The following is a 26,633-nucleotide window of genomic DNA, read 5'->3' as shown; positions in this document are numbered from 1 at the left end:
AGCAGACAAAATGATTGGAGAAGACCAGCATACATCAATAGAGCAGTCCAGTTATGACATAATGAGCAGGTCAGAAATAACTGAAAAATGAATCATTTGCATGGATGAATAGATCAATAACGTAGAAAACGGATATGGTGAATTTACATCGATGACTTTGAATTTCACCTGTGAATTTGTGAGCAGCTTTGGCCCTTAAACTCCCTGACACACAGTCATTCAGTCTCAGACCAGAGCTGATAACAGAGAAAAGCTGTCGTGTGTGTGTCTGTGTTACTCTGAACCAGTGTTAAACACGAAGCAAGAGGCCGTCAGGAGCTCCTGCGGAGAAACCAGCGCAGACCTTCAGCCAAAGCCCTAATCTGAGCCTGGAGAACTGAACAACAGGCCCTGCCGGCCCGGGAAAGCTCCTGAGCTCCAGGAATTCAGTCACACAAACACTGAGAAAGAACAAGGTGTGCTGAGAGAATCAGTCGTGTGTGTGTGTGTGTGTGTGTGTGTGTGTAATGCAAACCCATCGAACGGACAGCGAACCAGAACTCTGAACAGTTTCAGTGGAGTTTGATGCTTTAATATGAGGATCAGACGTTCCCTGATTCTGTCGGAGTTCGATGAGGGAATGCATGTGTGTCTCGAACGCAACGCAACTCGCTTTGGATGAAAGCGTCTGCCAAATGCATGAATGTAACTTATACAACAAAGAAATGTTGTGATGTAAAGTTAATCAGTCAGATGCCTTTTAGATTCTGCTCTGATCAGGTTTTGTTCATTAATGCAAAAAAAAAAAAAAAACACATTCATGATCTTTTTCATTTTTATGCTTTAAAATATAATTTATAATATGCAAATAACATGCAAAATAGGAGCACCACTGACTGTAAATCATGTCAGGTCTATATTGAACAGTAGAAGACGAGGATATATACTATATAGGACTAGTGCTTCTACTGCATAAACGTTATCATATTAATACAATATTCATGTTCATTTCAACTTCACATGTTCAACTCAAATTCCTCCTGTGGTGAAAATCCAGACATTATTCTTTAAGGAAAAAACGCTTAAATATGTAATTTTGCTGATCAAAGATTATTTTTTAGGGATAAAAGGACTGACTACAGGGGGACTTTAAGGCTTTTAATGAAAGAATGATCTGGACTCTTGTCCGTTTAAAAGACTCTTTTACAGTGTTGTTCATCTGCGGAGTTTCACTGAGGAGTCCGGTCAGAAACAAACCCAGATTCATGTGATGATGGCTTACAGTCAACTTTACTCTAGTATTACCATGCTAATAAACACACGAAACATCACACAGGTATAGCCTACGTTAGGAAACATATGATATCATATTTCAGTAAATTAGACACTCACCTCAGTGTTTTTATCTATATAATGCAGTTGGGATCCTGATTCTCCGGATACGTCTCTCCATCGCACTGATCCTTCTCCTGTCGGTTACTGAGGATCCAGGGTTCACATCCCAGGAAATGTGCGCATGATGATGATGATGATGATCGGGATCTGCTCTGTCCGCATCCGCATCATCTTGTCTCTAATCCAGACCTGAGTTTAGGGAAAGCACAAGACATGATGAAGAGGAGAAGAAGAAGAATCCTGGCGTACTGAAGAGAGCTGCGCTGAGAACAGACTGAATGTAGAATGAGAGAGAGAGAGAGGGAGAGAGAGAGAGAGCGGGAGAGAGAGAGAGAGGGAGGGAGAGAGAGAGAGAGGGAGAGAGAGAGAGAAAGAGAGGGAGAGAGAGAGAGGGAGAGAGGGAGAGAGGGAGAGAGAGAGAGAGGGAGAGAGAGAGAGAGGGGGAGAGAGAGAGAGGGAGGGAGAGAGAGAGAGAGGGAGAGAGAGAGAGAAAGAGAGGGAGAGAGAGAGAGAGAGAGGGAGAGAGTGAGAGAGAGAGAGAGAGAGAGAGATCAAAAGAGTCACAGAGAGAGAGAGAGAGAGAGAGAGAGAGAATCCACATGACAAAAAAAAAGAGAACGTTCCCTGTTAGCTGGGTTATTGATTAATACATTAATTTTGAGTCAACCTTGCGACCATATTTTGAGAATGTAGCTGAACATATGCGGATCATTGGTTTCAGATGCTGAACATCTCACAAACGCCACTGATGGGTCAGAAATATGTGGAAGCTTGTTTCCGCCACACAATAAAACATTTTAAAAGATAATTGCGACTGGTTAAAAAAACGTTTAAATATGCAATTTTGGTGATCAAAGATTAGTTTTAAGGGATGCAATTTTTACTACAAGGGGACTTTAAGTATTTTATGTTGTGATATAATGACTATTTTATCATTTAAAGTGTAAAAAACTGCTCAACTTCAGGTAAAAATGTAGTTTTTCTTGATCATCGCTTCCTCTTTACTACTAGTTGCAGCACCAAAATATTGTGTAAAATAAATCTAGAGTTTTGATATAAAATTTATTCAGCTATTATCAGTACAGTGCTTTAATCTCGAGTGATTCACTCATGATCTCTGCTGAACCTGGTCAGAGACCATCACAAATGCAGAAATACAGCATGAAATAAACATGACATATGAAGCTGAAGTCGCTCGTGCTCGTCTGATCCGCCCTCATCTTTCAATAGATTATGTTCACGTCATTTATCAGACGCGTTTTATCCCAAGTGTTGTCCACGAACTGCAGGTGCGAGTCCTCCTGTTCAGCGTTCAGTCTCACTTTCACGCCGAACCCAGAAATCCTTCGGGATTGCAGTCGGATGTTCCACAAGAACCTCTAAAACCTCTTTCCAATGGAGATCTGATCCTGTGCACGTGTGTGTCTGTCACATGACTGTGCAGAATCTGGACCTCAGTCTCCTCGTCAGGGGCGTGGCCTGATCGCTGTCCTGCTGAGTGAGGGGCGGAGTCACAGTGCTCCTGGCCAATGGGTGTGCGCTGAAACATTTACATCATTAAATGATCATCTCTCACTACAAACATGATCGGCACAATATTTATTTGCCTGATTTGAGCTGTTTTTAAAAGGTCAAAAAGATTCGATGTGAGCAGAAAACTGAAGAAGCGTATGAGAAAGCAGATCGTACCCGTTCACCTGTGCTGGCTCCGGCTTCAGAGATTCAGACACATCACCTGTACAGAGTCACAGTCAGTTATTCATGTTTCCAGCATGAGTGAATAGTGTGTGTGTGTGTGTGTGTGAATGTTGTATTTGGACTCGCCGTGTGCTGAGGAGTCTGAAGAGAAGTTCTGCTGATGCACCTCTGCTTTATCATACGTGTTATTCAGATTCCTGACAAACACACGCAACAGGTTTCAGACTCAGATTTAAACGAGATGTGCTCTAAAATCAGCTCATATCACATTAGTGTGTGTGTGTGTGTGTGTGTGTGTGTATGTGTGTGACCTGTTGGCCTCTGGTAGTGTTCGCTCTTGTTCTTGACGCGGACGAGACTCTGATGACATTATGGATTCGTTGTGGCTCTTCGCGTCTGAAGAGAACGAAAGAAAACACACTTTCATCTGCAACTCTTGATGTTTTCCTGTCGAGAGTAATGTGTGTTTCTCTGATTTTTTCAGTTCTTACTGGGTGTGTTTTCTGCGTTCTGCATCTCTCTCCTCCCCTGCTGAACATCAGACCGCACAGCCGTCGACCTGCACACACACACACACACATGAGGAGCATGTTCTGTGTCTCTAAAAGAGTGTGTGTTGCGTGGCATTACCGTGGCAGCCGTGGGTGATGATGTCGCTCCGGGACGGTTCGGTGTGTCGTCGCTCCTCTCTGAGAGGGAGATTGAAGAACATCGTCAGTGATCGTGAGGAGGACTGCACCATTGGGCAATTTATTCTTACAATTTTAGACAGACAGACAGACAGATAGACAGATAGATAGATAGATAGATAGATAGATAGATAGATAGATAGATAGATAGATAGATAGATAGATAGATAGATAGATAGATAGATAGATAGATAGATAGATAGATAGATAGATTGACCTGTTGTAGGAGCAGCTTCTGCTGTAAGGCTTCGCTCAGTTTACTGACCAGACGCTCCTGCACTGAACTAGACACATCCTGCAGATCAAACACAGCTTTATCAATACAGAACAGATCACCTGAAGGATCATGTGACACTGAAGACTGGAGTAATGATGCTGAAAATTCAGCTTTGATCACAGGAATAAATTACACTTTACTATATATTCACATAGAAAACAGCTGATTTACATTGGCATAATATTTCACTGTTTTACTGTATTTCTGATCAAATAAATGCAGCTTTGGTGAGCAGAACCTGAAACTAAATGCGCTTTACAAATAAACATACAAATCAAAGTGAGTGCGTTTGCGCATGTTTTGCTTCCTTATTTGGATTATAGAAGATGAATTTCAGATTAAAAAATCCACTTATATTCCGGTAAATCCAGTCAGATCTCACCTGGCATTTGCACAGCAGTCGTAGGGCGTCTTTATAGTAGACGGAGGCTTTCTCTGGGTCTCTCATCTGCAGCTTGATCCCACCGAGACCCTCACAGGCCTGCCACTGACCGGACGCGTCGTCTGCACAGAGAGAGACAGAGGTGTAGCAGAGATAGTGTGTGTGTGTGTGTGTGTGTGTGTGTGTGTGTGTGTGTGTTCAGAGATGTTCACAAGTCTTTCATCTGGAGTCAAGTCTGGAGTCTTTATCACTGGAGTCCGAGTCAAGTCTGAAGTCTTTAAGATGGAATCTGAGTCAAGTCTGAGTCTTTATCACTGGAGTCCGAGTCAAGTCTGAAGTCTTTAAGCTGGAATCTGTTTCAAGTCTGAAGTCTTTATCACTGGACTCTGAGTCAAGTCTGGAGTCTTTATCACTGGACTCTGAGTCAAGTCTGAAGTCTTTAAGCTGGAATCTGAGTCAAGTCTGGAGTCTTTAAGCTGGAATCTGAGTCAAGTCTGGAGTCTTTATCACTGGAGTCTGAGTCAAGTCTGAAGTCTTTAAGCTGGAATCTGAGTCAAGTCTGGAATCTTTATCACTGGAGTCTAAGTCAAGTCTGAAGTCTTTATCACTGGAGTCCGAGTCAAGTCTGAAGTCTTTATCACTGGAGTCTAAGTCAAGTCTGAAGTCTTTATCACTGGAGTCCGAGTCAAGTCTGGAGTCTTTATCACTGGAGTCTGAGTCAAGTCTGAAGTCTTTAAGCTGGAATCTGAGTCAAGTCTGGAATCTTTATCACTGGAGTCTAAGTCAAGTCTGAAGTCTTTATCACTGGAGTCCGAGTCAAGTCTGAAGTCTTTATCACTGGAGTCCGAGTCAAGTCTGAAGTCTTTATCACTGGAGTCTGAGTCAAGTCTGAAGTCTTTAAGCTGGAATCTGAGTCAAGTCTGAAGTCTTTATCACTGGAGTCTGAGTCAAGTCTGGAGTCTTTATCACTGGAGTCTAAGTCAAGTCTGAAGTCTTTATCACTGGAGTCCGAGTCAAGTCTGGAGTCTTTATCACTGGAGTCTGAGTCAAGTCTTTATCACTGGAGTCCGAGTCAAGTCTGAAGTCTTTATCACTGGAGTCCGAGTCAAGTCTGGAGTCTTTATCATTGGAGTCTGAGTCAAGTGTTTATCACCGGAGTCCGAGTCAAGTCTGGAGTCTTTATCACTGGAGTCCGAGTCAAGTCTTTATCACTGGAGTCTGAGTCAAGTCTTGAGTCTTTATCACTGGAGTCCGAGTCAAGTCTGGAGTCTTTATCACTGGAGTCCGAGTCAAGTCTGGAGTCTTTATCACTGGAGTCTGAGTCAAGTGTTTATCACCGGAGTCCGAGTCAAGTCTGGAGTCTTTATCACTGGAGTCCGAGTCAAGTCTGGAGTCTTTTGTCATGAGTCTGAGTCAAGTGTTTATCACTGGAGTCCGAGTCAAGTCTGGAGTTTTTATCACTGGAGTCTGAGTCAAGTCTTTATCACTGGAGTCTGAGTCAAGTCTTGAGTCTTTATCACTGGAGTCCGAGTCAAGTCTGGAGTCTTTATCACTGGAGTCTGAGTCAAGTCTGGAGTCTTTATCACTGGAGTCCGAGTCAAGTCTGGAGTCTTTTGTCATGAGTCTGAGTCAAGTCTTTATCACTGGAGTCCGAGTCAAGTCTGAAGTCTTTATCACTGGAGTCCTGGAGTTAAAATATTCACGAGTCCTATTTGTTGAGTCCAAGTGAAGTCTGAAGTCTATTAAAATGCGACTTGAGTGCGACTCGAGTCCGAGTCTCTAACTCGAGTACCCATCTCTGGTGTGTGTGTGTGTGTGTTCAGTACCGGTGTCTCTGAAGGCCTGCTGTGCGTGTATGTAACTCTCCCATGCCTCCTCCAGCTCGTCCAGCTCCACTAGAGCGAAACCCAGATTGCTGAAACACCGACCCTGAGCCCCGCGACTTCCCAGAGAACCTGCGGACACGATGTGTTCAGATGCACGATATTACAGGTGCACCAGAAATAATCACTAGACATTCGTGCACCTCCATCCACCCAGCTGACAAAAATATGTTCGACAACTTTTTTAAGTTATGAAAACGCTATTTCTGAAGGCTTTCTGAACGTTCAAAACATCCAGTGTCTTAAATGTTTTTAAAATGTTTTTCTTGGTTATGTGAAGGTTCCATTTCATCATTCTTCAAACATTATGGGAATGTTACTTTTGAATGTTACCTTTGAATATTACTTTTTGAATGTTACATTTGAATGTTACTTTTTGAATGTTACTTTTGAATGTTCCTTTTGAATGTTGAATGTTCCTTTTGAATGTTCCTTTTTGAATGTTCTCTGAACGTTCTGATACAATTAGATACATTTAAAAAACATTAGACGAACATCCAACTGTTTCAGTTAAAAACATTCCATGGCTGATGTTTATAAATAAATAATGTTTTTGTGCTAATGTTTTGAGAACATTATTAAAGACCATCATTGACTATAAAGCATATTTTATTAGAATATCCTACTTTAAATTATAGTTTTATTTAGAAACTTCATAATTGCTTAATTTTTCATATCATTGCAAGACAAATTTTTGAAATGAGTATATTTTAGGTCCTATTACAATTCTTTAATAGTCTTGTTCTGTGGGGCCATTTTTTTATGTAATCACTCAATATAAGCATGTGAGTGAGTTTAGATGCATGATATTACAGATGCTTCAAGAATAATTCCATTGCATTGACTTTTTGCCGTGTGTATATGATTGCTATGCATATTCTTGCGACCTTGAGTGTCCAGAAAGGCGCCAAATAAATAAAATGTATTATTATTATTATTATTCTGCTGCTGTTTGTGTCTCACCGTGGAGCGCCGCTGCCTCTCGGTGGAACCGCACAGCCTGCTGGTACTGACCCAGAGTGTTGTGGACGGCGCCCAGATTCTGCAGAACCACCGCCAGTCTGTGCGGTTTACATGCGACCAGAGGAAGAGCCTGCTCGTAACACTCGGACGCCTCGGAGAACAGCCTCATCTGAGAGAAACTCAAGCCCACGTCGTTCAGCAGCTTCCCTGAAACACAGGTGAGAATCCCTTCATGCATTTCAACAGAATAATTAATCTGGAGGGTCAAGCTATTTTTGCTATTTTTTTCTAAATGTCATAATCATTTGTTAACAAACAAGTATTCATTACTTCAACTTCAATCTTCATTGTATCTGCATAAAATTATTACATTGTTTAAATTAATACATTTTTAGCTAACTGTGACTTTTCCTATGATAACAGATCACTGTAAATTGAAATATGGACATTTTCTGTAAAGCTGCTTTGAAATGATGTGTATTGTGAAAAGCACTATACAAATAAATGTGAATTGAATTGAATCATGAAGTCATGTCACATTTATTGATATAAAAACAGGAAAATAACAGAATCAATGATGCAAACTTCATCAAATATGAGACAAACTTAGACTCAGGAGTGAAGCAGCTCTACAGAAGAAGAGAGAGTCATTATTCAGATCAAGTTCTGTTCTCATCTGATAGTGTCAGTGCAGTCAGATCAATAATATCACTGAATATGAAGTGTCTTCTAAATTGTTGGAAACAATAGGTAACCTATGATTTTTTTTCATGATATTTTGTGACTTTTGAGTCATGAACATGCATTCAAAGTTTCGACACGCTGATTTGTTGTGGAATATACAAATTTTCTAATTTCTATAAACAAATTATGGTGTTTATTGGTCAATTTCAGCCACATATTTTCATGTTTAAATGCAGCCGCACTGAACCCCCCCAAAAAATAGTTTTTTGATGTATTTTATCATTCTGAGGGTATCATGCATTTGGCAGATGCTTTTATCCAAAGAATTTAATTCATTCATTCTCCAGAATATCTATGCATGAATACTGTGGTTCATTTTCATGCAAAATAATGTCACAAGGCAAAAAATCATAAAGGTGCTGAAAATAAGTAATTTGTTTTTTCTTTTAATGTGTAGTGTACATCACTAAATGATCGTACTGAAGCACACACACTACCCAGCGTCTCCTGGTCGGTGATGTCGGCGCTCATCTCCAGGCTGTCCGTCAGCACGCTGATGATGTCATCGGTGGCGTTGTGGCCGCTCTTTAGCATGAGTTTCCCAGCATCCTTCAGTGCCAGTGCAGACGCAGACGTGTTCCCCGCTGTTCTGTAGCTCTCAGCGGCTCGCCGGAAACTCGCCGCGGCCTCGTCCCACTCCTGCAACACACACACACACACACACACACACACACAGGTTTGTTTTGCTATACATGTGAGGACATTCCATAGAACTAACTGCATTATTTCACACACAATCTAGAGGAACACAGTTCGGCATGCAGTGGCCATTCCACTTCAAATGTAATTATGACATCATTGTTCTCAGTTACATTACGAATGCAGTAAAATGTTAAGTCTGAAGATAGTTAAACTATGATGTTTACAAAAACCAAAAACAGGTGCACAACAAAAGCTACAAAAAACGGATGAATTTTGCAACATCGACACCATTATTGAACTGAATTAATGTGGATAATGTCTATTTAGAGCTGCTTTACAGCAGAATTTGAGTTTGTCTCATATGCTTTTATGCAAAGATATTTACACTGCGTTGATGGCATGCATTTGTATCATTCATGTTAATTTTGCTGGGATTCAAACCCATGATCTTGGTGTTACGAGCACCACGAGCACCAGCTTTTCCACATTTCTGTAAAAAAGAAAAATACAATCACATTCTTTTTTGCAGTGTCTGAGAACTATCACTTTTAAAGTCGGCATGAAACAGAAGTTGCATGAGTCTTTTCTTAACCACTTCACTATTGTGCCGTATATCCGAGTGAAACGCTTCTGGAACAAGAACAAATGTGGGCGGGGCTTGATTGTGTCTGAGGGGAATTGATTGGATGGTTGTGGTTTGCTATTGGTGGATCTCATGTGAGTGACAGGTTATAGCCCCGCCCTCGTCATCAGAGAAGAGAAGAGCATGAATTTAACACAATAATGATGTGCACCGATAAATCATTTAGAATAAACACTTCAATATTCCATAAAATAATACAAATTATCTATTTTGATTTCATGCTGACCTTAAAGTGGTTAAAATCAAGTTAAGTAATATGTCATGAGTGAGTGGAGGCGGGGCTGTTTTCTCCTTAAAACTGCAGTGAACCAAAGACAGTCTAAAAAACACGCTTTGAAATCGCTGGTGTTTCTGACGTCACAAACTACCTTGTAACCAATCAGATCAACGTGTGATCGTCAACCAGTGGATCTCTGAGTTGAGTGGAGGCGGGGCTCATTTGCATATTCATAGAACCGCGCATACTAAATGAGGCAAGGGTGTCGAGTTACATTCAAGATATTTTAAGGCATTAAGAATATGTCATTTTGGTGATCAAAGATGAGTTTTTTGTTTTACATAGTGTTTTACCTTCCTCTTCATGTGGCAGCGAGCGAGTCTGACGCAGGTTTCTCCCTCGGCGCCGGCGTCTCCCTGCGCGCGGTACAGTTGCGCGGCCTGATGATATCTGTGTGTGGCCTGCGTGTGCTCTCCTAGCGCCTCGTGAGCCGCGGCCCGGTTAAACTGCAGGTCAGCGATGCGCTCGCCTCGCTCTCCGGACCGGGACAGCACCTCGAGCCCCTTCTGAGGATCACCCGCCTCCACGAGTGCAGCGCCCAGGTTCAACACACACGTCCTCTGAAGACCCTTCTCTCTGAGCTGCAGGAGGAATCAGAGCATTAAAGATATTTATTATCTTTCTCTGGCTGGTATGAGAGTCATATGTAAGCGATAAGGTACGAGAGGCTATAGTGCTGTACGGTGAATAAGTCGTGAAGCGGAGTCAGTCGGGGCTGGTTTGTAGTGCAAATAGTTTTAAAGTCCCCCTGTGGTGAATATCCAGATTTTAATGTTGTTTATGTGTCTATGTGGTGTTTTTAATACGCTTTAAGACAAAGCATGTGTAAATTCATAAGTCGACACCATTGCTGAGTATTTCCTCCTTAAAACTGCAGTGAACCAAAGACAGTCTCAAACACACGCTTTGAAATCGCTGGTGTTTCTGACGTCACAAACTACCTTGTAACCAATCAGATCAACGTGTGATCGTCAACCAGTGGATCTCTGAGCTGAGTGAGTGAGTGGAGGCGGGGCTCATTTGCATATTCATAGAACCACGCATACTAAATGAGACAAGGGTGTCGAGTTACATTCAAGATATTTTAATGCATTAAGACATTTTTTTTAAAAAGTTTAAATATGTCATTTTGGTGAGTTTTAAGAGTACAAGGGGGACTTTATTGTTTCCTACAGCTGGTAATGAATCGGAAGTCTCACACATTCACAGAAAATAGTGTTGCAAAGTAAGATGGATATGACAGGTGGCTCATTAAAAGAATATGTACATTAATTATCAAGTCACTTTTGATTTCAGGTTGACTCTTGAGTTTGCATGATTTCAGGTACCGTGGTGGCAGCTCTCAGCGCGCTCTTGAAGCGTCTCAGCGCAGCGCTATAGTCTCGGTTCTGCAGCGCTTCATGTCCATCTGCGGTCAGTCTCTCGATCTCCACCTGAGCTTCTGTCTCCACCACATCAGATCTGTTCCTCCTGCTCCTCTTCTGCTTCTTCTCACCAGCGTCTCTGACCCGAGACCCATCAGAGGCCATGAACTCACAGGACACCACAGGTGCGGGAACACATGATGCTCAGCCTGAGACACGGAGAACGAGGACTCAAGTCAGCTTTATTTATACAGCGCTTTTTACAACACAGTGTTTCAGAGCAGCTTTACAGAGATAACAGGGAAATAATGCAACAGAGTTTGTTTCTAGAAGAAAATAGCGTCACAGTCCAGCTTAAGTAAGTTCAGTGAGGCTTCATTTCTGTTGTAAAAAAGTTTTAAATTTAGTTCATTTATTTAGTTCAAAGGCTAGGAAATGTCTGTAATACTCTTTTTTTCAGGCACTTTTTGGTTTGCTGCTAGTGTGTGAACTACAGGAAGAGCTTGAATTACTTCAAAATGCAACACATGAAAACCATTATAATCTCAATCAATTCGAGGTGTTTTTAAAAAAAATAGAGATAAATGGCCACTGGTTACTAAAGTTAACTCATTTAGATGCAAACAATAAACAATTGTGCAAATAATTAGATGTATGACATATCTGGGAAAAAAAATATTTGGGCATTAATGTGTTCCTGAAGCAGCGACAAGGTCATGGGTTCGATTCCCAAGGGATGCATGAACTGATAAAATGTCTAACTTGAATACAATACAAATCACTTTGTATAAAAGCATCGGCTGAATGCATGAATGAGTTAAAAACAAAACAAAAAAACTTTTACATGCTACTTTTATAATGAAATATATTTGAGGTGATATTGAAGCTTTTTTAAAGTAAAGTAAATTGTACCCAGGAATTACTTCCAAGTATTTAAGAACCCAGACGGCAAAGTGTCGGCCCAGATCCGGCCCACGCCGGTACGCCTTGAATCCACATGTACCAGATGTGGCCCGTTTAGGTTTTATTTTTTGCAACCATAAATGATTTATTTTAAATAGCCTAACAATAACCGCTAGGGAACGTTTTGTATAAGTTATTTTTAGGCTATGCTGTATTTTACCGCCCAACAAACCTTACAAAACGTTGCAGATGTTTTTGTGTAATGATCTATAGGCTACAGAGCTCTGAAATTAGTTTATTTAATAAAATGTAGAAATTATATCAATCAAAATACGTTATAATGATCAGATATATCCAAATTTATATATATATATATATATATATAGTAACAATAATGTTTGCAAAATGATCAAATAGAATGTCAAATAGAATGTTTGCATAAGAAAAAAAAAAAGAAGTTTTTTAAACCATATGTTCAGAAATAATGTTTTCATAACTTAACATGAAACATTCTAAGAACATATTTTGTTCTTCCTGGTTAGTTTTAAAGTGTGTGTTAATGACAGAGAGGATTAATTCACACTTCACTGATTAATCATTCATCAGTCTTCTAGAGTGTCACTATAAACACACAGTTACCACAGCAAACTAAACACTCATTACACACACACTGACACCGAATATAAAGAATATGCGCCATAAAACTTGAGTAAACAATATAATATACGGAATAATACCAGAACAGACGTTCTCCACACACATCTGCTGGAGTTTGTCTCTGAAAGAAACGCACACTTACACGGATAAACTCGGTCAGAGCGGCCCTTTCCTCGGATGATGCGCGTCATGTTTCATGGTCCGATATTTGCCCTTTAAAATCATGTCGTAATATTGGAGCTGATGATGTATGAACAGGTGAGCAGACAGACAGGTGTCTCTCTCTCTGTGCACACCTGACCACACTGTTTACACCCGTGTCTATGGAAACGGCAGTGACGGTAAATGTGGTTTCACCTGTGACCATCATAATATTTTAAACCTTTTCTCTTATCCTATAAATAGCCTGTGTGATATTAGGTTATTGCATTAAGGGCCATTGCTCAAAGGATGCTGGTTTCACTATACATTTTATTTTATTTTTAAATAAATTTCATATTCACAAATGTAAATTCACTTAAGAAGGAGATTGAAATGTGCATTGATGTGATGTCAAAATCTAAAAATAACAAAGCAAATAAAACAACTGCAATATGCTCTTCATTTAACATTTTCATATGAAAAGTATCTATTTATGGTTATTCAACAATATAGATATATCTTTTTTCTTTCTTTTTTTGTCCCTTTGCTTTCTTTTTTTAAAATGTCTATTGTATTGAGCATGTGATGTGTTCTTCTGATGTAATATAAAAGTTACCCACGGACATGCTATTTGTTGGAAATAAAACAATTAAAAAACAACCTAAAAGTATGACCATATTTGTATTTTATAAAATATATTCTTTACTTTCAAAGAATCTACAGAACAGAAAATCTCTGTCACACAAAATAAATAAATAAGTGCAATAATAATAAAAAAAGAGCAAGTCTTGTGCTTTATACAAATAAACACGGACTCTTATTCGCTGGTTTGCTGTTTGAAAACTCGTTTACACTACAGTACCCATAACACCCTGCGACACACCCCTTCGTCATCAAGTGGGCGGAGCCGTGCGGGAGCCAATGAGAAGCGGGCGGGATATTCAAACCGTAAACAACCGACAGACGGGAGCTTTCGCGTTTTCTTCTCAGTCCACATTTATCTGAGTTATTAATCAGAGCCGAATGAGAGTTTAATCCCAGTTATCGATATAGATGTATTAAACATCTGTTGAGCGCATCTGACTGAGAGCGTCAGTAATTCGCGGCTTCAGACTGAAGGAGTTTGATAAGAAGAGAATCGCGTCGCTTGTCAGAGATCAGCGCGTGCGCGTGTGCGTGTGTCGGTTTATCAGAACGCGATCGATCAGATTCAGTTGATCGATATCGACGGAAGATCAGAGATGGGGGAGAGTGTTCAGGCCCGGTCTGGCTGTAAGTACTGAAATAAAACACATTCATGTCAATAAAAACTCGTCAGTCTAACAAACCGGAGTCACGGAAGAGTGATTGTGTTTATATGACAGATTTATGCTGAATGTTATTGAGGTTTATGTTGAATATGATTGAGGATTTATGTTAAACGTGAGTGAAATGTAATGTTGCTGTTAAATGGGATTGAGGTTTTGTGTTTAAAATCATCTAGATTTTATATTTCTGTTAAATATGATTGAGATTTTATTTGAATAGTTTTATTTGAGGTTTAACTTTAAATGTGATTGAGGTTTTATGTGAAATATGTTTGGGATTTTATTTGAATAGTTTAATGTGATTGAGGTTTTGTTAAATGTGACTGAAATGTAATGTTGCTGTTGAATGTGATTGAGGTTTTGTGTTTAAAATCATCTATGTTTATGTTGATGTCAGATGTGCTTAAGAACTGATGTTGATTTCAGATGAGCGTCTGACCGCAGAGGAAATGGATGAACAGAGGATTCAGAATGTGGCGTATCAATACCTGTGCCGTCTGGAGGAGGCCAAGAGGTGACACACACACACACACACACACACACACACACACACACACACACACACACACACACACACACACACACACACACACACACACACACACACTCTCTTTTGCATGCACTCACTCACACACACACTCAATCACTCACTCTTCTCACACTCACACACACTGCTGTCAGTTTCTCCGCTGCAAGGTGTGTCTGATGTATTTCTTGGTGAAATATTATCCATAATGTGTTCAAACAGTTATTTTTGAAACTTTCAACGATTTAAAAAATCTTTTTCCTTTTAAAAAGTTTTTCTGTAATTAATCAGAGAAAAACTAAAGTTCTTTACAGTATTTTATTGAAAAGCATATTATTCCATCCACACCAGGTTCAGTGCTCTCCTTCAAACAACGTCCAAGTTGAAGACTGTAGACCACAAGTCATAAATTAATGATATGCACTGGGTGAAAAATATATACATTTAAATGAGTGCTGGGCACGAATTCAAAATAAAAGTTTGTGTTTACATAATATATGTGTGTGTACTGAGTATAATTATTTTGTATATATAAATACAGACACATGCATGTATATATTTGAGAAATATTTGCATGTTCATACTGTATATATTTATACGTAACTTTATATATATATATATATATATATATAAATATTTTATATATAAATAACACATTTTTTCTTAAATATATACATGCATGTGTGTATTTTATATATGCAAAATAATTATACTCAGTACACACACATATATTATGTAAACACAAACGTTTATTTTGGATGCGATTAATTGTTGCCCAGCACTTTGAGCATCATTCGCTGCAGGCCTTCTGACGGTGTTAAAGGGATCGTGCAATTTTCATTTTTGATGAGAACCTTTAAACTGCAGATGTGGACAGGTGTGAATCTGTGTGTGTGTGTGTGTGTGTCAGGTGGATGGAGGCGTGTCTGAAGGAGCTGTTGCCGTCTCCCACTGAGCTGGAGGAGGCGCTGAGGAACGGGGTTTATCTGGCTAAACTGGGACACTGCTTCGCTCCCGGTGTGGTTCCACTGAAGAAGATCTACGACCTGGACCAGGAGCGATACAAGGTGAGCGATCAGTGACCGCACACGCGCCATGGCATCAGGAGCATGTCCTAGCCAGCAGGGGGCAGACATCACAGGACCGTGTTTGAATGGCAATTGTTTATACGACATCATTCCCTACATTCGTTCGCTGCGTTATACCCACAATCCTCTCTGATTTCAAGTGTACATTCGATGTACACTTGCTGAAGCACTATTTCCCTCAATCCAATGTGGAGATGACTGAGCGCGCAAGTTTAAACCAGAGATCAATCTGGCTCTGACCAATCAGAGCAGAGCAGCTCTTAGAGAGGCGGGGCTTAGAGACTGAATCCTTGATGGAAGCGTTTCAAACACTGAGAGATTATGAGGAAAATAGTGTTTTTAATCTCGGATGCGTGTGAACCTGTTTCAGGAGACTCAAAAACAACATTAGCAGCCTTTAAAAGAGCATAATGGGCTGAATCTCTGATGTTTTCTGCTCAGGCCAGCGGGCTTCAGTTCCGTCACACTGACAACATCAACCACTGGAGGAACGCCATGATGGAGGTCGGGTTGCCAACGGTAAATCACACTCGTGTTTCGGCCCATAGTTCGACAGGAACTGTTGTCTACTGTAGTGAATATTTCACATTACTGAAGAAGATGTTGTATATTCTGCAGAGGTTTCATCCAGAGACGACGGATGTGTATGATAAGAAGAACATGCCCAGAGCCGTCTACTGCATTCATGCTCTGAGGTCAGCAGACCTGACGTCTGAACATCATCCAGAATAACCACTTCTGAGTGTTTAATTACAGTTATTCATTATTTCATGGTTTCTTGTGTTAGTTTGTACCTGTTTCGTTTGGGACTCGCTCCTCAGATCCACGACCTGTGTGGGAAGGTCAAGTTCACAGGTAACATGCATGTGTATATTTAAGAAAAATGTGTTATTTTATATATAAATATATATACAGTATATACAAGCAAATATTTCTCAAATATATACATGCACATGTGTGTATTTATATATACAAAGTAATTATACACAGATCACACACATATATTATGCACAAACTTTTATTTTGGATGCGATTAATCGTTGCCCAACACTAGTAAATATACTTTCGCTTCACAGCCGTGCCTGTAGTGTGTTTCAGCATCTGGAAACGCAGCTGTCTGTCTATAAACTGATTGTGTGTTCTGCAGAGGAGGAGATCAATAACATGAAACTGGAGCTGGATAAATACGGGATTCAGATGCCAGCGTTCAGTAAGATCGGAGGAATTCTGGCCAATGAGCTCTCAGTGGACGAGGCGGCAGGTGCGTGTCACTGCCAGAAGCTTCCTCAGCATGTTTATAATCAATAAGGTCTCGTTTGTTAACATGATTAAACACACAAAAAATACTTCTGTATTTATAAATCTTAATGTTCATTTCAACTTTTACTACTGCATTATTAAAATCAAATGTTGTATTTGTTAACATTAGTTGATTCACTGTGAGTTTGCATATTTTTTTAATTAATTAACATTAATAAATGCTTTAAAAATGGCTCATTTTTAGTTCATGTTAGTTAATGGATTAACTAATGTTAACAAATGAGACCTTATTGTAAAGTGTTGCCAATAATAATACATTTTATTTAAAAAATGCCCTTTCTAATACTTCAATATAAATTTATTTACAAAATAAATCTACTGCATCAAATAATAATAAAAAGCAAAACCATTATATATCCAGATCAATACATACATTTTTTTTTTCTTATTTGTACCAGAAAACAAGACAAAATAATTATCTAAATATACTTAATGCAAAGAGAAAATAAGTTTTTTTTAAAATACCTTATTGACTTTTAATTTTTTTAAGTGTATAAATATCTGAAGTGATTCTGCATCTCCAGTAAATGCATCTTGATTCAGGGATGTTTAGATATTTGTGCTGGAAAACAAGACGAAATTTGAACAAAACCTCTTCATTTGACCAAAACTTTTAACACAGTGTTGTTACCATGTAAAGATGATCTGTACTATTGCTTTTGGTGACACAGAAAAACCAGCTTCATCTTTAAAGTCAGCATGACAGGGAAGTTACGTTAGTCTTTTCTCCTCTATTGTGCCGTATATCCGAGTGAAACGCTTCTGGAACAAGAACAAACGTGGGCGGGGCTTGATTGTGTCTGTGGGGAATTGATTGGATGGTTGTGGTTTGCTATTGGCTGGTCTCATGTGAGTGACAGGTTATAGCCCCGCCCTCATCATCAGAGAAGAGAAGAGATGCTGCTGTTATTCTGATTCAGGATCACCAGGAACATGATTTTAAAGCGATCGTTCTGTCTCTCCTGTCTTCAGTGCATGCGGCTGTGATCGCCATCAATGAAGCGGTGGACCGGGGGTGTGTGGAGGTCACAGGTCGAGCCCTGCAGAACCCCAACGCCATGCTGAGCGCCCTTCAGGACCAGCTCATGCCCGTCTACCAGGAGATGCTACGACAGGCGCGCGTTCAGAAGGCGTCTCGGGCGCGAACACACGTAAGAGCGTCACGTGACGAACTGCTGCTGTCGAGCTGATGTGAACAATTCTGTGGGTTTTTGTAATACTGTTTTTTAATACTGTTCCCACGACGGGTCCTTGAAATCCTTAAGTTTGTGAATCTGAAGAAAAAAAAATTAATGCCCTGGAAAGTTTTACAATAAACACACACAGGCCCTTGCAAGTGCTTGGATTTATTTTGTGCAAGAAGTTTTCTGGAAAAAAATCCTTATTTCCTCCGATCCGCTAATGTGTTAGGCTATTTCACCAACACTTCGTGGCCTATGCGCACTAGCTTGCTTGATTTACGTTAGTTAAATGCGTTGCCATGACGTTCATTATATGAATATAATACCTAGTTAAGCGTTTTGTTCCTCCTCTATTATATTGATAATATCTCCATGTTCTCCATGTTCGGCCTTTCTAACGATTCTGTGTTTTACAGGGAAGCGGATCAGCAGAGAACGACATTTATGAGGAATATCTGACGCAGAGAGAAATCCAAGACTGCGTTAACAGAGTCAACAGTGAGTCGTGAAATCATGTCTGGGTCACTCAGAGTTCACCACAAAATCTAATTGGAATTTCAATAATTAGGACATTTGCATAAAAGGAAAACCAGGAATTAAGATTAGATCAAAGTTTAGATTAAGGTTTCATTTGTTAAAATTAATTAGCTGCATTAGTTAACATTTAACTAAGAATAAACACTTAAAATTAAATCTTGTGTTTGTTAATCTACTCTGAACTAACATGAACAAAAATTAAACAATTATATTCTTACTAATATTAACAGATAATAAATGCTTCCAAAAATATTTTGTTCATTGCTAGTTTATGTGAGCTTTTAGCCCTTATTGTAAAGTTTTGCCAAGATTTGTTTAATACATTGTGACAATAATATTATTGCTATTTTGATTATACTGTTGTCGTTGTAAACAACAAAGCAACTATTACAATTTTAAATATCTTTCTTTATCTTTTTATTGTTATTTTTAATCATATTACAATTGTTTTGCATTAATAAGTGCAGTTACTAATAATGTCACATGTTTATTTATTGAAATTTGACAGTAAAGCACTGAGCTTGAATTGAGATGCAGATAAAATTTACCTCTTCTTTACTTGCTTTCTGTGTAATTCAGTCATGATTCGAAGAAAAGTTGTTTTTCATGAGACTTTGTGACCTTTTCCTACTTTTCCACATATTAGGGAGTAGAAATGGCTAGTAAGTGCTCCTCTGGTTATATCCATCTACTGGTTATAGTGGTAATTTCATGTCTTTAAAAAAAGCGTTTGTTTGCCATGAAGTGTGGGTTTTTCTACATCTTTAACGTTTTAGTTTTACAAATTCATCACATTAAATATTATCCAATTTGAATGTTAGTTTTAGAGCTCTGCAGTGCTGGGAATGAAGAGATGAACACTATTTCTGCCACAATACCATGATTACAGTCAGCGTTGCTGCATTAAATCCATGGTGAATGTCTGTGATTTGTGGACTGAAAATCCTCCTATAACTTGTTTGTTCATGGCACAATAAAACATTAGTTGCGTCGGCAGGAAAAATGGTTGCAAAATACAAGCATTAGGTCGCAGTCTGGAGCCCTGCATCTGCTAAATGAATAAATGTATTCAGAAATATAATTTCTTTCTTCTTTCTGTTGTGTTGTATTGCCCAGTGTTTGAGTGCCGTATTACATGGAGTCTGATTGACGGTTCATCTCTCTCTCTCTCTCTCTCTCTCTCTCTCTCTCTCTGTGTGTTGCAGTGCGCGCGGCAGTGGAGTGTGTGGACGAGGCGCTGGACTGCACTGACCCGCTGGCGCTGATCTGTGCCCTGCAGAACCCCAGTCTGGCGCTCAGAGGACTGGTCCGAGATCACGCCGGCTGGTACCTGGAGCAGATGAGCGCTGATCGAGAGCAGAAAGCCCTGGTGAGACTCACACACAGCATCATCTCTCTCACCGCTCACTCAGAAACTGTCCACCGGTGACTGAAGTGTGTGTTTGTCAGGATCTGGGATGTGTGGATCCTCTGGAGAGAGATGAAATACAGGAGGCCGTCAACATGGCCAATGAGGACGCGCAGAGAGATCGAACCAGTCAGTGAAACACTCAAACTAATTAACAGCATGTGCAGTGTGTTAGTAGAGTTAATTTGTGCCGTTTAAGGGATAGTTCACCCAATTCAGTCATCAATTGCTCATGTCGTTCCAAACCCATAAGACATTCCTTCATCTTTTGAACACGACTGAAGATATTTTTAATGAAATTGGAGATCATGCCTTTAAAAGCAGCCATTTTGCACACAATAATACATGTACTACCATTTAAAATTTGTTGTTTTTTAAAGAAACTAATACTTTTATTCAGCAAGGACACATTAGTTTGATCAAAAGTGACAGTAAGGACATTTGTAATAAAAAATTGTTTTTAATAAATGCTATTTCATGTACAGTAAGGTGTGTGTGTGTGCGTGCAGTTCAACAGGCGGTGAGTAAAATAAACGAGGCCGTCCAGCGTGGAGAAGCTCGTCAGACGGTTCGGGCACTAATGAACCCAGATGCTCATCTGCCAGACGTCTATCCGTTCGCTGCGGAGCTTTACCAGAGAGAGCTGGCACCCCTGCAGCACCAGTGTCCACAGGTAACACACACCGCCTAACCCTGGGTTAACCTCCTCTAAACCCTGGGTTAACCTCCTCTAAACCCTGGGTTAACCTCCTCTAAACCCTGGGTTAACCTTCCTTCTAAACCCTGGGCTAACCTCCTTCTAAACCCTGGGTTAACCTCCTTCTAAACCCTGGGTTAACCTCCTTCTAAAACCTGGGTTAACCTCCTTCCAAACCCTGGGTTAACCTCATCTAAACCCTGGGTTAACCTTCCTTCTAAACCCTGGGCTAACCTCCTTCCAAACCCTGGGCTAACCTCCTTCCAAACCCTGGGCTAACCTCCTTCCAAACCCTGGGCTAACCTCCTTCCAAACCCTGGGTTAACCTCCTTCTAAACCCCGGGTTAACCCCCTTCTAAACCCCGGGTTAACTCTCTTCCCCGGTGATAAAATAAGGTTAAGAAGGGAAGTAGTTTAGTTTAATAAGTTTCACTATGTCTGGGTTTTGTAGTGGTTTTATTAACGTCTTTCGGCAGTTGAAACACTGATTGATGGATTACATGAGACATGATTTATTTCAGGAAGTTGTTCTGAATCTTTCAACATTCCTTCTGATGTTCACTGATGTTTATTTGCTACTGTAACTAGTAGTGAAGAGGAAGAGATGATCGGTTCATCTGTCACACACATTAAAGAGACACAAACACATTTACTGACTGAATTTACTGATGAAATTTGAAATCTGAGACTGTTTCATATAAAAAATATCAAAGTACAAATATTATTATGACTAGATGAATTGTTACAAGATTAAGATTATTATAAAAAAATAATAATTATTGACGTTTTGTTTAAGTGAAAACGGCACAGACTAAAAGACTGATCTACTGAAGATAGATCATTATTATTATTTATTTATTTATTTATTTATTTCTCCCAAGAAGCTGGGTTTGTACGGCTTTTTACCTCGGTTTGAAGTTAGTTGATTAGCACTGTTAACACTGGATTATGATGACAAATGTGTGTGGTGTGAAACTTTGAGATGTTAGAATGTTACACTGAAACGAAACGATGAGATGTTCGAATGTTACACTGAAACTTTGAGATGTTAGAATGTTACACTGAAACTTTGAGATGTTAGAATGTTACACTGAAACGATGAGATGTTAGAATGTTACACTGAAACTTTGAGATGTTAGAATGTTATACTGAAACGAAACGATGAGATGTTAGAATGTTACACTGAAACTTTGAGATATTAGAATGTTACACTGAAACGATGAGATGTTAGAATGTTACACTGAAACTTTGAGATATTAGAATGTTACACTGAAACGATGAGATGTTAGAATGTTACACTGAAACTTTGAGATATTAGAATGTTACACTGAAACGATGAGATGTTAGAATGTTACACTGAAACGATGAGATGTTAGAATGTTACACTGAAACTTTGAGATATTAGAATGTTACACTGAAACTTTGAGATATTAGAATGTTACACTGAAACGATGAGATGTTAGAATGTTACACTGAAACTTTGAGATATTAGAATGTTACACTGAAACGATGAGATGTTAGAATGTTACACTGAAACGATGAGATGTTAGAATGTTACACTGAAACGAAACGATGAGATGTTAGAATGTTACACTGAAACGAAACGATGAGATGTTAGAATGTTACACTGAAACGATGAGATGTTGTTGTTATAAAGTGTTCTTATGTTCCCTAAGGTACAGTTGTGCTGCTTGTTCTCAGGGTTCGCTGCAGCAGGAGGAGTTGTTTGTCGCGGTGGAGATGCTGTCAGCGGTTGCTCTGGTCAATCAGGCTGTGGAGGTGAAAGACTTCGGTGCCTTCAGCGCTACGCTAGTCAGTCCTGCCGCTGGACTCGCTGACATCGATGACGGCCTGATTCAGAGGTCTGACCGTTCACTCATGAATCGCTCTAAATGATGAACATGTTCTGATAAACCTGTCAGTCTCCTGCAGTCCTTCTGTCTCTGATCGTTTCACTCTTTTATCAAGTAAAAGTCTTTCAGTATAACTGTACACGCGTCCTCCTTCAGCTTGAGCTCCACGAGTCTTTCTGCTGTCAAATCTGACCTGATTTTATCAAGAATAACTTTGATATTGTTAGTAATATTTCAGCTGGACTGAAGCAGCTTTACTTGATTATCATCATTTATTATAGAAATCATGAGTATCAAATATGATCATCAGGCTTTTGAGGAAGGTTTATCTGTTCATCTCTCAATCATCATTGTATTGCATTATATGTTTAACCAAGCTTTTAAATATCATCTTACTTAGACATATTATTGGCAGATATTGATATTCAGTTGATGTCAGTATCTGCTGTACAGTTATAAAGATCTCACTGATTTACATTACAAGCATCAGCATTTCATATAAATATCAGCATCTGCTTCAGACTCCATATCTTTGCTCTGAATAAAACTGAGCTCAATATTCTCAGTGATAAAAGCCTGATGGATCAAATATAATCCACAAAAAACATATGTAGGATTTTTTGTTTTAGATTTTGCATGGGATATTTTTTTATGTCAGGCTTTCCAGTGTTAATATCTGGCGTAATGTGTGTGTGTGTGTGTGTGTGTGTGTGTGTGTTCAGGTATTTCGAGGAGCTGTGTGAGCAGAAGACGAGGGCAGGTAAAGCTCTTCTCACCTGGAACGACCTGCAGACGGGACTGAACACCGTCAACACCTCCGCTCACGAGGAACATGAACGTCAGTCGATCAGAAATGTTCTTGGAGTGGCTCTGGTTATAATAATTAGTTTGCAGCATTAGTAATGGATGGTCTGGTTGTTGATCTCCACAGAGATTCTCACCATCGGTCTGATCAACCAGGCTCTGAGTCGCAGTGATCCCCAGAAGACTCTCTCCGCGCTGATGCTGCCCTCCGGTGGCCTGGAGGACGTGTTTCAGCCCAACGCCACACGCTACCACGACCTGCTGACCCGAGCCAAACGACACAAGGCAGAGGTGTGGTGATGCGTCCATCAGTTACTGGGGTCTTACTGCACAATTCCTCCATAAATGCATTAAATTGGATTGCACCTGATTCTAATTGGGCTCATAAATGGTTCTCGGGGAGCCATCCTGGTAACTCGTTCCTAGAACTATCCGGTATGAAAGCCCCTATTGTGTGAGTCCTGTTCCTGATGAAACGCTCGTGTCCTGTGTGTGCAGGTGACCCGTGACCCTGGAGCTGAGCTCTGGTTGGCTGACATTCAGGAAGGTGTGAGACTGGCCAATCAGGACACTCAGAAAGCCCTGAAGAGTGAGTGGACGCACACAACCACACGATACGCTCGATGCACATGTAACTGCAAGGGTTTCCGGTAGATTTAAGGCAAGATACTGCAGGCAAAACATTTTTCTTCATTTTTGGTCCATTTTGCTTCCATAACATGTCTTCCTTCAGACTCTTTAAGTGTTTATTTTATTGCACTTGATATATTTGCGTCTGTAGATCTTTAAAGGCGGTGAGTTTGAGTCGTAAATCTCCACTTCAGCAGCTTTACACACACCAGACTTTACAGTTTTACTCATATCTATATACTCAAGGTTTGTTCATATATATCATTTGCATGATTAATGCAACATTTTACCCTTAAAACATGGTGAAAATGTATTTATTCCTGTCTGTTGACAGTATTTTCTGATTTATCCACTCTGGAAAAACCTTTAATATGTCAACAAAATCAAACAAGAATCTCAAACCTGGCTTTATCCAATGTTCTATTAATTTATGCAAATGAGTGCATATTTAATTAGATAATGATTGTTTTGCATATTTAAAAATATTTCATGAAACTTACTATGCAAAACATGTTTGCAATTCGTAATATAATCAGTAAACTGGGGAAGTATTAGTTAAATTGTTTTGCCATATTCACCTGGAGTCTTGCCTTGAGTTATATTATGCCTTACAGCTTTACATCGTAAAGGCCCGTTCACACCAAAGACGATAACGCTAAAAATCTTTCTCGATATTAAAGAATAGCAGTTCACACCACAGCTATATCAATAACGATATCGAGAAACAATATAGTTGGGATCGCTTTCGGAACGATTTTTTTTCCAGCTGTTGAACGATAAAACACTGACAACCAATCAGAAAACATGCTAATTTAAGGGCTTGCGCATGCTAAAGGGCAGACGACATGTGGAGAAGTTAATCTGTTTGACAAGTCAAGCCCCTTTTAAAGACAATGGATATGGAAAACAGTCGTTCATACCCTCTGAATAAACAGAAGTTTGACCTCAGGTATCCAGCACTCGTTTCCACTACACTGTCTTGCTTCCTTTGAAGTTGCAGTAAAAAAGACTAGATGTTTTTTTTTTATTCCACTATTTTGACCACATCAGCTAAATTCTCTGTTAGATTATTAGATCGATTACACTAGCTTCACTCGCACATAGCATGCTGAGGACATCTGCGGGTGACATCTGCAACAAGAACAGCAAAAACATGTTCAATGACGTTGTACACACTTTGAAACCTTAGAACAAACAGACCGTTATCGTTCGTTGGTGTGGACTCAAATATAGTTATCGGTCTTAGTGTGAACGGGCCTTAAGAGTTTCTCATCACTTTCAGTGAAATGTTCCTCGTGTGTGTGTGTGTGTGTGTGTGTGTGTGTGTGTGTGTGTGTGTGTGTGTGTAGTGTGTCTGGGTCTGGCTGCAGTGAATCAAGCTGTTAAAGAGGGCCGAGCGTCTCAGACGGTGCGAGTGCTTCGCCTGCCAGAGGTGGCGCTGAGGAGCGTCGTGTCCGAATGTGCTGACGGGTACCAGACGGAGCTGAGCGCCCTGCTGAGGGCCAAAACACTGGAGGGTCAGTCACACACACACACACACACACACACACACACACACACACACACACACACACACACGAGCGTCCAAGGCCTCGATATTCTCACGGCAAAGTTGTGTTTCATTCTTCTCTTTGGAGTAAATGGAGTTTGAAAACCTTTGCAGTGAAATACTGTTAACGAACGTCCCGACGCCGGCCACATTTAGATGAACATGTAAATATTTCCTCTCAATAACAAAAAAAAAAAACCCTGAGAAAGCATCTGATCATAGTGATGTGGATGTTTGCGGCAGCTCTGCTATTCAGACACGCTATACAATAGATCGCTTTAAAGCAGCAGCTTTACAATATTCAACATGAAAAACAGTCAGTGTCACTTTCAATTACAGCTTCAGTTTCTACTATAAAGTTTGTGTTCGTTTTTACTCGATTTACACCTCAAAGAAGGCGGAGCCTCAGAGCCACACCCACCTATTACATCATCACCATGGACCAATGAGAGTTCTATTTTGCTTGAAGTATATCAGGGCTAGTGGTCGGCCGATATATTGTCATGGCAGATATAATCATCAGTGATATTATATTTTATATATATATATATATATACAGTATATGTATAGCAGGACTTTTATTTTGACGGGCGAGTGCCTGATCACACAACGCTCATATTCTTCTCCGTCTTCATTAGTTTACGGCCTCGGTTTAACAGTCATCCAATACGTTATCAGATAGAACTGTTAAACAAAGAAAGTTAACGGTATGTGAAAAAGTACAGCGTTTGCTTTTATATTATTAGTATGAGAAAGGCAAACAATAGGCTAATACTTTCTCATTTACCGTCAACATTCAGAAAATATGCATTTATCTCATTAAAACAAATCTCTGAATATCTAATAAACATTTAGATTAATGGAATCCAGCTGTGAGATCTTCTGAACATTACCTAAGAATGAGCATTTCTCTCTACACACACCGCGGGTCCGCTTACATCGACACGTTTCTACGGTGGCCCTGAACTGACAAACGTGTTTCGTCACTGTTGTTCTTCGTGTAAAGAAGCTTCAGCTGAAGCCAGCGAATAAAACACTGACACAATGAAGAACATGTAATACTAATAATATTCGCAATAACATCGTTTTACTGAAT

At 39.8% G+C, this 26,633-nt stretch overlaps 3 protein-coding genes across 4 annotated transcripts in view; 1 reads left to right on the top strand and 2 right to left on the bottom strand.

Moving 5' to 3' along the window:
* gnrhr3 (gonadotropin releasing hormone receptor 3) overlaps positions 1–1,661 on the bottom strand; it is an 8,610-nt gene extending 6,949 nt beyond the window's left edge. Inside the window, exon 1 of the mRNA XM_084385829.1 lies at positions 1,372–1,661. The gene's annotated coding sequence lies outside the window, so the exon portion shown is untranslated. The remainder of the gene's footprint in view (positions 1–1,371) is intronic.
* Positions 1,662–3,673: 2,012 nt separating this feature from the next.
* On the bottom strand, positions 3,674–11,139 carry ttc24 (tetratricopeptide repeat domain 24; the record flags this gene model as incomplete). The annotated part of the gene is made up of 8 exons (XM_084386049.1): positions 10,901–11,139; positions 9,866–10,153; positions 8,448–8,649; positions 7,267–7,473; positions 6,247–6,375; positions 4,421–4,542; positions 3,979–4,056; positions 3,674–3,805 (listed from the first exon to the last, which is right to left on the bottom strand). Exons 1-8 carry the CDS (start codon positions 11,099–11,101, stop codon positions 3,674–3,676), a joined length of 1,359 nt encoding a protein of 452 aa, XP_084242175.1. The 5' UTR covers positions 11,102–11,139.
* A 2,421-nt stretch (positions 11,140–13,560) lies between these two features.
* Positions 13,561–26,633, top strand: part of iqgap3 (IQ motif containing GTPase activating protein 3) — a 32,993-nt gene continuing 19,920 nt past the window's right edge. Inside the window, exons 1-17 of one of the 2 annotated variants that reach the window (XM_084385794.1) lie at positions 13,561–13,909; positions 14,371–14,458; positions 15,381–15,537; positions 16,000–16,077; positions 16,177–16,253; positions 16,346–16,413; positions 16,706–16,819; positions 17,851–18,029; positions 18,476–18,557; positions 19,802–19,965; positions 20,046–20,133; positions 20,514–20,677; positions 22,403–22,563; positions 23,277–23,392; positions 23,486–23,649; positions 23,857–23,947; positions 25,338–25,505. In XM_084385794.1, the coding sequence (XP_084241920.1) occupies positions 13,879–13,909; positions 14,371–14,458; positions 15,381–15,537; positions 16,000–16,077; positions 16,177–16,253; positions 16,346–16,413; positions 16,706–16,819; positions 17,851–18,029; positions 18,476–18,557; positions 19,802–19,965; positions 20,046–20,133; positions 20,514–20,677; positions 22,403–22,563; positions 23,277–23,392; positions 23,486–23,649; positions 23,857–23,947; positions 25,338–25,505 (1,990 nt within the window). In that variant the 5' untranslated portion in view covers positions 13,561–13,878. Of the gene's footprint in view, positions 13,910–14,370; positions 14,459–15,380; positions 15,538–15,999; positions 16,254–16,345; positions 16,414–16,705; positions 16,820–17,850; positions 18,030–18,475; positions 18,558–19,801; positions 19,966–20,045; positions 20,134–20,513; positions 20,678–22,402; positions 22,564–23,276; positions 23,393–23,485; positions 23,650–23,856; positions 23,948–25,337; positions 25,506–26,633 lie in introns of both variants that reach the window. The other variant, XM_084385793.1, reaches the window with a different exon arrangement.

This window comes from Rutilus rutilus (assembly GCF_951802725.1).
Source record: "Rutilus rutilus genome assembly, chromosome: 17".
In the NCBI taxonomy this organism is placed as follows: domain Eukaryota; kingdom Metazoa; phylum Chordata; class Actinopteri; order Cypriniformes; family Leuciscidae; genus Rutilus; species Rutilus rutilus.
Note: the sequence above shows the minus strand (reverse complement) of the source record. Positions and strands in the feature narration are given on the sequence as shown.